Source organism: Centruroides sculpturatus, unplaced genomic scaffold (genome assembly GCF_000671375.1).
Source record: "Centruroides sculpturatus isolate CEXI.00-Female unplaced genomic scaffold, Cexi_2.0 scaffold667, whole genome shotgun sequence".
Lineage (NCBI taxonomy): Eukaryota > Metazoa > Arthropoda > Arachnida > Scorpiones > Buthidae > Centruroides > Centruroides sculpturatus.
The window spans coordinates 257,560-268,778 of NW_019385247.1; the positions used below are offsets into that span (position 1 = coordinate 257,560).

At 33.3% G+C, this 11,219-nt stretch overlaps 2 protein-coding genes across 2 annotated transcripts in view; one reads left to right on the forward strand and one right to left on the reverse strand.

Moving 5' to 3' along the window:
- The window catches only part of LOC111636694 (serine--tRNA ligase, cytoplasmic-like), a 42,238-nt gene extending 37,050 nt beyond the window's left edge, over positions 1 to 5,188 (reverse strand). Inside the window, exon 1 of the mRNA XM_023381990.1 lies at positions 4,971 to 5,188. Coding sequence (XP_023237758.1) covers positions 4,971 to 5,106 — 136 coding nt within the window. The 5' untranslated portion in view covers positions 5,107 to 5,188. The remainder of the gene's footprint in view (positions 1 to 4,970) is intronic.
- A 4,175-nt stretch (positions 5,189 to 9,363) lies between these two features.
- On the forward strand, positions 9,364 to 10,728 carry LOC111636698. The gene has a single exon (XM_023381998.1). The coding sequence runs from the start codon at positions 9,364 to 9,366 to the stop codon at positions 10,726 to 10,728; it is 1,365 nt and encodes a 454-aa protein (XP_023237766.1).
- Positions 10,729 to 11,219: the final 491 nt, after the last annotated feature.

The following is an 11,219-nucleotide window of genomic DNA, read 5'->3' on the forward strand; positions in this document are numbered from 1 at the left end:
CTCATAAAGTATTTTTCTGAGGTCTGTCTTATCAGGTAAATTACTGTACACAGTGTATTCATTAATTTTCATTTTCATGTAGTAAAGGCTCTATGCCTTCATAAAGGATGTACTTTTCCTTTGTTTAAGGGTATTTGGGCAGTTTATTCTCTGTTGTATTCTCAAGCAAACAATACATACAAGTACAGTTCAATATTTTCTGAGGAAACACGCATACTTATCCTTTTTTAACCCCATTTCCGATAATCCGGCATTTTCACAAACTCGGCCACCCTTCGGTCCACATTAGGCCGAGCTTTCGAGGCTCTACTGTACTACATTTGGCATCATATGTGAGTATATAAATTTTTACCTGGCATATTTTTCCAGTTTTATTATATACATTATGTTATTATTATTGATATGCTGGTAAGAATGATAGATAATTAATCAAAATAATCAACACCTAATCCGTTGCCGAGGGAGTTTATTTAAAAACGGACGTTTTTGATCTACTTCATAGATCATCTTCAAGTTGAAAAAACAAATATGGAATAACCACAAAGAATAGAACATTAAATTTAAAATTCAAAAATATTGACAACTGAGTAATTAAGTAAAATAATTAAAGTGTAAAAATACCAATTGTAAAAATAAATAACATACAGATAATTATTTAACCAAGTTCAAAAGTACTGAGTACAGTTTTAGAATACAGGTTTAATAAATAATACTGTTATTTAATCATTTATTGGGGATGCCAACATACTTAAATTCTATGAGACAGTTTAAGGTGATTTTGACAGTCTTACATATATAGTCAGTCTAATATGTGAAAAATTGATTTCTCTAAAAATAGAAGAGTATAAATTTTGTGGTTTAGAAGTTACCTTTGATGCTTATCATGTGTTGTCTAAATATAAAGTTTTATAAACAAAAAGATTTTGTATTTTAGAAAAGAATTTCTGTCAAGTTATGATTTTATAAGTTTGTTGCATAATAATAAGAATGAGCAAATATTTATTGTAATATTGTCACAGTGCTGGACTGTGCAACTTTTAATCATTTTTAATTTAAAAAATATGCTCTCCAACTCAAATTAGTACTGTAGTTCCTTGCCTCTGTACATCAAACACAATCCATATGGGCTGTACCTAGAGATAGGACAACAAAACTCCACTTGGGTCTACTTCTTAGACATAAATATCAGTGATGAGGGGTCTGGCATTTGCACGTCAGTGTTTCGTAAACCACATGCAATCTCCATATACATTCTGATTGGATCACCTGATCCATTCCCATACAAAATTGCAGCCTTCAGACCTTAGAAGGGTGTACTGTACACACACACCTCTATCCCCAAGCATTGGTCAAGGAATTAAGACTTATAGAATAGGTACCAGAGCACATGGTTACATCAACATTATAGAAAGATTGTGTGAATGGTACTGACATACACAGGCAGGGTCCACCCTCCCAACAGACCTGCCAATGGATAAACAAGAGGAGACACTGGAAAGGATTCCTCTTACTTTTAACTCACGTTTAAAGTCCTTATATACCACAATTGCAAAGAAAATGCGGGTTAATATTATGTACAGGAGATGCCCCTCCATGTTCAGCCTACTATGCAATGGAAAGACCTTCCCAATCCCAGCAAACTTCCAGGCATATATAGAGTCTCCAAGGACAACAGAAGGGATAGGAACTTAGGGTACATTAGATTGACTAAGTGTTCAATAGGGATTAGGATAGTAGAACATAGACTGGACATACAACATGATAAGAACAACATGACCCTCTCCACATTTGCCACGGATCCCAATATTATGACAGACTTCTCTGGAGACAACTCATTCTTACTACTCCATATGCAAAACACCTCAGATGGCTAGAGGTAGTGGAGATTTTTAAAGCTTATTCCACATCCACTTGCATAAATTTTAGAGAAGAGATGAGTTTATTGATGACTTGGCAGGCTTTACTTGACAGCAGAGTTTAATTGTCAATCTTATTAAAAAGTAGCACAGGAATATGCATGTGCAGGAATCCCTTGTTCAAATTTTTGAACTTACGGTTCAATTCTATATTTGAATATTATATTCTGAAAAGAATTTCAATTATCCTGCTAGTTTGAATTTAAAAATACCTGCAGAAGAACTCTGAAGGAGTTAAGAAAACATTTGTTGTTTGATGTTTAACCTTAACACTGGATATTGGTTTTTGTGCATGGTATTATTTTATTTTAATATTTTATGAATTTCAGATTTCATTCTACATGAAAAAATTGAGAATCTACAGAAAGAAAATTTACAAACATTACATACAAATTAAAAGCTTTCATAGAATCTTTTTGAGTTTAAAATAATGTAATAAAATTGAGAAGTGTTGATTTAAATAAAATAATGAAAGGACAAATAAAAAACAGTTCAGTTTTTATGAAATTAGTCAAATAGTTAATATGTTTGATTTATTAATGCAGTGGTTTCCAAAGTTTCTGTACCTCCGCACCGTCTTTTTTCAGAAAAAGTTGTTGCATCTCCCTCAATTTTTATAACAATCTAATTTCATGAATACTGTCATTTTTATTTAATAGTCCACAAAACATTATACCTTATTAAATAAAGTATATTGTTTGTTGGGGCTCGACTCTTGTCAACACATTTTGGCAAGAGTATGGATGGATTTTTACTATTTATACACAAGTCATTCAGTTGAAGGTTGTGAATTAAGCATAACTGTTTTGCTGATTCATTTTTTAAACATCAGTTTGACTTTTTTTGTTTGCTCATATTAAAAAATGACAATTTGGTAAAAGCTGTACACCCCTTGCAATAGTCTCATGCCCTACAGATTGGAATACATTGTATTAATTCAATGCATCAAAAATTGCAGATTATACTAATGTCCCCAATTTTGCCCATTAAAGACTGCCTCAAAAATCAATGAAGTTAGTCAGAGCATTAAGATTGACATCAGGCACATCCAGATAAAATGATTCAAAATTATTCTAGATATTTCAACTGAGAGTTGAATCTATTAGACAATGCTGGAGTGCAATTTTTAATTAATCATACTTTTTAATTTATTTAATTTAAAATATATGCTCTCCACCTCAAATTAGTAGTGTCTTGTCCTGTACATGATACTTTTCCTGTTAGCAAGAGTGTCATGCCAGTCATCTATCTAAGTCCTTTCAAGGGAAAATATTTGAATTGAAATAATGTGACTTCTGGTTTGCATCAGAAGTTTGTATATAGTTAACTGAAGCCTTCTATCCCTAATCTTTCTATATCTGGCATCAGCTTTCATCCATCTAACTCCATTCTCAAAATTAAGGACAAACAGGTGAAAGAACAACATTTGAAATTTATATGACTACAATTTTTTCAAATTGCAGCCCAACGAAGTATAGGTGAAAACTTATATTTTAAGGCAAGTATAAAAAATGCAAGAAACTGGCACCATAATATAAAAGATCAAATTGCTAGAATAAAATAAAAAAGATTACAGCATATGTAAACAACAGAAAGATAAAAAATCAGATTTTGATATCACACACACACACACAATGTTGAAAACATTCAAATTTTTATTTTTTTATAATTTATTCTTTGTCTCACATTCTATGTCCATTCTAAATTTTTGACAATATTCTGTAATGTTAAAATGTTTGATTTAAAATATTTCATTTGCTTTTATAGTATTTTCTTCTTTAAACTGTGTAATACTAAAATCAAATTCATCTTTCATAAAACTGCTAAGTTCAAGAAACAAAAATTAAACTAAAGTCCACTAAAATTCATTCACTGAAGCTTTTGCCTTTGGAGTATAAATTTAAAGCTAGTTTATTAAGTTAAGCTGCATGCTGGGAGACTTTTGTCGGATATATATATCATTGGTGCATAAGAATAGTGACACAACTCAAAAATTTCCAATTTTGAGTTTATTGTAAAAATGTATAGTAGACTCACCATATTTTTGTGGAATAACGAACACTAATATTTATTTCCAAAAAAGATTTGAAAATTTTAAAAATCCAAGATCATGACAAAGCCTTGCAGTAAACAAGAAACTTTTAAATGGCTGTTCTGGAAGATCTATTTTTTTTTAGTTCTGTCACTATTCTTGTGCACCAACAATATATAAAAATTCATAATGGAACCCATGATGGAAAATTGTTGGAGTTTAAACTGTATGCTGAAAACCCTACTGAGGAAACCTAATATTTTTGGCAAAATGCATTTAGGCGATTTAACAATGTAATGAAGTATTTTTCTCTGCAAATTTGGTTTGCTTTTATCTTTAACTTATATGCAAGCAGTATGTTAAAGATGAGTTTGGAAGCAGGAACAAGAAGAGAGCACTGGATTTCCTATATTTATTGGCTATACAAAACTCTGTTCAGTTTAATTTATAATGTGCACACATATCTGCTTATTTGCATTAAGAGATTGTATATCATATTTAAAATAATTGTTTTTATTGCACTTTTGTTTTATGGCAATTATCAAATGTGATTAAACTTGCAGTGATATTGACAACAGATGCATCATCAACAGTAGTTTCCTTTCGCAAACATAAAATTGAAATGATAGCAACATGTACTAAACCCACATCAGTATTATTTCTAGCTATAAAAATAATGTAATTTTTACATTGTTGTTTTTCATCTGCATGTTCTAATTATATAAGTGGTATAGTTCACATATATAACATAATAGTCTTAAAAAGACTTCATAATTATACTGATCATCCTTAAAACTATACTCGAGCAAATTCTAGTTTAAACCGCCAGTCGTAAAATATAAAAATGCCGGTGGCCTTTGAATATTTTTATATTTTACGACTTATCTACGCCATTCTGAAACATTATTATTATATTATACAACTTATTTTATTGTTTACTGTTACGAATATATAAATTCTGCTGATTACTTATATAAATAAATTGACATAAAATCATGTATTGTTAGAAACACATGGCTTACATTTTCTCCATTTCATGTCAGAATCAACCACCTTGTCCACTAAAGTTACATCTTTAAATCGCTTCGCTTGATTCTCTCTTACTTTGGAAGGATCTCCTCCTTTATCGACTCGAAATACTTCCAGATCTAAAACCATTTTAATTGTAAAAATCTCGCAGAAAAACTTTTAATTAATCTTTTTACATCAAAGCTGATGCAACGTCTGCATAAGAAAGAGACTAGTGGTGCCATCTAATATATATATATTGAAATTCAAATAAAAAATAATTATGTTTAAAAAATTATTATAAATTCATAGTAACTTTGTTTAATATTTATTTTTAATTGATATTATAAATTTTTAATTTTAAAAAGTATTATTAATCCAGTCCATAATAGGATTTTTTGTTTATTTTTAAAAATTTCTGCCCTGTGGGCACTAAGATGGCCTCTTTTGGCAGGCCCATTATGGGTTCGGCCAGGTCAACAATGAGGCGACCGGGTGGTGAGGGACGGGGCCCGACATATCCGAACAGACCACCTCCTCGAAAACTTCCTGGGGATTCCTTGACCCATCCGGATTCGATCCGGGATCCCCCAGAGCGGTAGTCTGCCCCTTGACCACTCGGCCATCCGGCCTCTTAATTTTTAATTCCTTGTGCTGTGGTCACTACGAGGGCCATTTCAGTAAGCCCATTCAATTCGATCAGGCACATTGAGGCGGCCAAGTAGTGAGGGACGGACCATTCTGCAAAACATTCTTGGGGTTTTCGACCCCTTCGAATCGGATCCCCGAATCCTGTTCCCCAAGAAATTGACTACCATCTTAACCACTCGGCCATCCGTCTGTCGTCCCTAGACACAAACCTACTCACTTGATAATGTAATAATAGATCTGCCACTGCACGTAAGAAGTCTGAGTTTTGTCAAACACACAATTCTTTAGCCATATAGGGAGGAAGTGGGAATGTCATATAAAGTCGCCATTAAATTTTTAAAACCGACTCGATTCGAACTTGGTTTCCCAGACAGGGAGTATTTTTTCTACCGATTCAGTTACACATCATCAATAAAAATTGGTCACGTTCTAGATAGGTGATATGCAAATCACGGCTCCCGGACTAAATTTAGTGTGCGGAATACGGTAATCCAATGACAGTGACCGAAAAGTTGTAAATTTTGGAAATTGCCGTGGACCTGGTCCTAAAACGAATTAGTTAGAAAACAAACGACGGACAATCTATTAAGTTTAACATATTTAGATTTTTACAGTTAAGGTGAGAAACGTTTAAAACGTACAACAACTCTGTCGCGTTCTTTGAGGTATACTAGTAATGAGACAAAAGAGGCATTTGACATTGATCGGTATCGGCACCCTCGAGATTTGGCAGCCCGCGTGCATGCACCTTCTAGGACCGTCTCTGATTCCATCTATTAGTCACTCGTAGGGAGCTATTTGTTTAAATGAATTGTTTTAAGATTTAAAAAGTAAAGAAGATTTTGTTATTTTCATGTACAGTACGTTTCTTTACAAAGCTATACTTAATTATAATCTTCTTTAAAAGTATATTAATATAATTGAAGAATATTTTGTACCAGGTATGTACTGTACATCCACCACACATTTTATTTCAGCAAGTAAGTTATTATTATTTTATTTATCATTTTAGCCCTTATATCGTGGCTAGCGATTCAGAATGTAATTGTGATATTAAAAATACATTTAGAGAAGTCTACGGTTTTTACCAGGGGCGTGCCGTGACATTTGATGATAGGGAAGCTGTGTTTCTATAAGAAGCCGACTTCCAGGGGCAATCAGTTAATTCTTTCTTTAAATGTATTTTTAATAGATTATTTATCTGACGTACTTAATAAACAAGTTTAATATAATTACCTCTGTTATTAAATCCAATACATTCCATATGCCCTCTAAATGCCAATTCTTGCTTTGATAAAAACATATAACATCTATTTATTTAGATATAATATATCTATTACCCATAATTATCTCGTTACAATTTTCAATATTTATTTTATATTATTTACTAATGTTAAATTCTATTCCGCTTCGATTTCCAAATTGCTTCAAATACGAAAGAATCGACGATTTTTCGTGTCTTTTGCCAGCTAAATTGTCAAAGACATTCTTATTCCACACACTAATTTCACTCTGTAAATGCATTTTTATGCATTTACAGAGCCATTTTATCGTGAAAATATCGAACAAATTTTTTTATTGAAGCGTTTATATTTAACTTAGGCATTGGCCTTTCTCTTTTAATAATGTTTTCTTTTTCATTATATGATCTCGAGCCAAAACTTTTTTAAAATAAATTTTCAATATCGCAATTACATTCCGAATCGCTAGCCACGATATAAGGGCTAAAATTAAAAATAAAATTATAAAAACTTACTTGGTGAAATAAAATGTGTGGTGGATATACATACCTGGTACAAAACATTCTTCAATTGTATGAATATACTTTTAAAGAAAATTATAATTAAATATAACTTTGTAATGAAACGTACATGAAAATAACATAAAATATTCTTTACTCTTTAAATCTTAACCACTTAGTCAAATAGCTCCCTACGAGTGGAATCAGAGACGGTCCTGCTAGGTGTGCGGTGTGTACTGTACATGCACGCGGGCTGCCAAATCCCGAGGGTGCCGATACCCTCGGGATTTGGCAATGTCAAATGTTTCTTTTGTCGCATCACTAATATACCTCAAAAGACGCGACAGGGTTCTTGTAAATTTTAAACGTTTCTCACCATAGCTGTAAAAGTCTAAATATGTTAAACTTAATAGATTGTCCGTCTTTTGTTTTCTAACTAATTCGTTTTAGGACCAGGTGTTGTCCACGGAAATTTCCAAAATTTACAACTTTTCGGTCACTCTCGTCGAACTGGAAAAATTTCTGTCTTTATTACATCTAATACAGTATTTCGAAGAAATCAGTCCCCACTGTACTCGGCTATAGATTGGTTCGGTTAAGCTTTTGTTTAAGTAATATTCCGGCTCTTTCATCAGGGTTTTGTTTATGTCCCCAATTCCCTAATCGCTTAATTATTTAACTACTTCTTAAGTAGAAATAAGTCGAAACCAGTTACTTTGTACTCGAATATTTGTAGTCTCGGGAAAAAGTGGAAAGACAAATTTTTATGACAAACGGATACATAAATCGTAAATTTAAGGAAAATAAATTCTAGAGCCTTTTCTGTACCTGGTGCATCTCTCTCATTCATTAAATTTAGTTGTAAATGACGCTGTCGAAGTAACGGTTAATTTTTTAACATTATACAAGAATTGTACACGTTTTTTTCTACATCCCCTTAAAGATGGGATGTACGAAATCGTAATATCACTGGTTTAACATCGAAATCCGTGAGTAATATAAAATCGGAAAGCGGAATAAATCTATCAAATATTTTAATGGATTTTTTTAACTCCTGTCAACTATACAGAACTATCGTAAAAACATACCAGTAAATTCTTATCGGTTGGGTTAAGTTATAAATCTACTCGTTATTCACGTAATCGAAATATCTAGTGGGCAGGCGGCTAACAGCCCAGAACCGGTCCTTGATAGAATTGGAATCTTTATATGTGTGCAGCTTTCACCCAAGGTCGTAGGCTTCCACCGGCTAAACCGGGTGAGGTTGGTGCTCTGTAAAGCGCATGCGCAAATCTGGCTTTTTGGAATCTGAAAATTTCAGAGATTCCACTCTGCCACTAATATTCGAATATACAAAAGCAATTTTTTTTCACGTGTAGTATAGAAATTTGTAATAAGATACACAATGCGGTTATAATAAAATATTGTGCGATTATTTTCATATAATTAAAATTAATATTTATTTATTTTTTTAGAAAATACAAGGGAAGCGGCGCTTCCACCGCTTCTAATGACGGCACGCCACTGCCTTTCATATTTTTTGAGTAATCCTACAATGGTGATTTTCTTGTAACCTAGGGTCTGGGCTACTTGCAATATTCTATCAATTTCTTTATTCCTGTCACCGATTCTATCACAATACAAATAAGCTCTTATCAAAGTTTGAAATGCGGCCATTTTATATCGATAGGGATCCATGGACTGTGCTGATATATATAGCGTGGTGTGAGTAGGTTTAATATATACGCTGGTGGACAAATGATCTCCCATGAACTTGATATTAATGTCCAAGAAGTGCACATTCAAGGAACTTTTTTGCTCTAATCTTTCTTTGGGCGGTTACTGATGACAGTCTTCCATTTAAAGAATTCCTTATCCAAAGGATCCATGCCAACTATCCCTCTCTCAATCTCCTGTATGGAGGTTTCCCAACTATTTACAACAGTAACCGCCCAAAGAAAAAAGCAACTAGTATTAGCAATAGAGACATACGGCTTACGAAAGAGTGGTTAAGAATGAATGATCTAGTGATGACCAAAGCAGACAAAACTAGGCATTTAGTTGTCATGAAGAGGCATACGTTTGACAAGGAATTACATGCTTACATCAAGAAGACCGAATGTGAAATTGTTGACGACAAAATAATTGGGTCTTTGGACAGAAGGGTCAAGAAGTTAGAACGCTCAAGTCTCGCTGCCGTTTTGCCTTTTCTGAAGAAATGCCACAATCCAAGTTCAGGAGCTCCAAGATTGTTTGCGTTTGCTAAGATGCACAAAACCGGAAATGAATTAAGACCAGTGGTAGAGAAGTGTAGGGGGCCCACCTTTATCTTAGAAAAAAGGCTACATGAATATTTATCCTCACAGCTAGATGATGATAGACTGGTGGCAAAAGATCCTCTTGTCGTAGTGAAGGAAGTGCAAAATATTTCTTTAATGGAAGACGAAGTAGCGACCGTTTTAGATTATGAAAGCATGTATCCTTCAGTAATGATTGAATCGTGTGTGGAGGCATTATTGAATTTCATGTACAACAACAACCCTCAGTTGCTTAGTTACACCCAAGACCTAGAGGAACTAGCTAGCCTGGTATGCCATCAATCTTGTTTTACTTTTTGTGGTCGAATATACAGGCAGAAAAGAGGGGTTCCGATGGGAAGTCCCCTCTCTGGAATTCTTTGCGAGTTAGTAGTTAGAAGATTAGAAAGAGGAGTTGTACGAAATTTTAAGGAAGATGTCATACATTTCGTCAGATATGTGGATGACATTTTTATATTATGGAAAAATAATAGCAGAATACATGAATTTTTGAATAGAATCAATAATAACAAAGATGGTCTTAGATTAAAATTAGAGCAAAAAAGTTCCTTGAATGTGCACTTCTTGGACATTAATATCAAGTTCATGGGAGATCATTTGTCCACCAGCGTATATATTAAACCTACTCACACTCCGCTATATATACCAGCACAGTCCATGGATCCATATCGATATAAAATGGCCGCATTTCAAACTTTGATTAGAAGAGCTTATTTGTATTGTGATAGAATCGGTGACAGGAATAAAGAAATTGATAGTATATTGCAAGTAGCCCAGACTCTAGGTTACAAGAAAAGGACCATTGTAGGATTACTCAAAAAATATGAAAGGATCAAAGAGAGAAAAAGCTTAAATACCGCTCCCAATAGGCGCTTGAAGTTTATATATAATAATAATTTGAACAGTATTATGAAAGAAGTTGCTAATAGGAAACAAGCAAGAATAGTTTTAAAAAGAGCCCCAAATTTATATAAGATATTGAGGAATGATAATGATAGAATAAAAACAGAAGAAAAACCAGGTGTCTATAAAGTTCCTTATGAGAACATCCAACTACTGTAGATGTTATGAAAGACTACATCGGCGTCACCAACAGGAGCTTAGGAGTAAGACTGAAAGAGCATCGTTATAACGTAAAAAAAGGATCCAATGCAACAGTTTTGTCGCAAATGTCGCAAGTCCAAGGTTCGGTGATGAAATGGAACGAGGCAACAATTATAAAACCTGTATCTTCCCCCACTTTATCAATGACGGCAGAGAAGATTGAAATATATAGGAGTAGGCTACGTGAGGGATGTTTAAATGCGAGAGATGCTGAGAGCCTGTCGTCGGCGTGGAAGTACATGATTAAAAAGTTCACTGAAAACTCAAGCTAGAATTAGTTTATTGAAAGATTTATTATATTTTTTAGTTTATTTTGTGTTATTTTTATATATTCTTCCACTTCTCTTGTATATTTTTAAAAATTTTTGTTCTAAATTTTGATTTAAATATTTGTATTCTATACATGGAACGTATCTGTTCCATTTTCGTTTTTTGGACCTGATGATGGC

What these genes read in the sequence shown, in the direction of transcription:
- LOC111636698 (XM_023381998.1), top strand. Translation starts at nt 9,364, where the DNA reads ATGAATGATCTAGTGATGACCAAAGCAGACAAAACTAGGCATTTAGTT.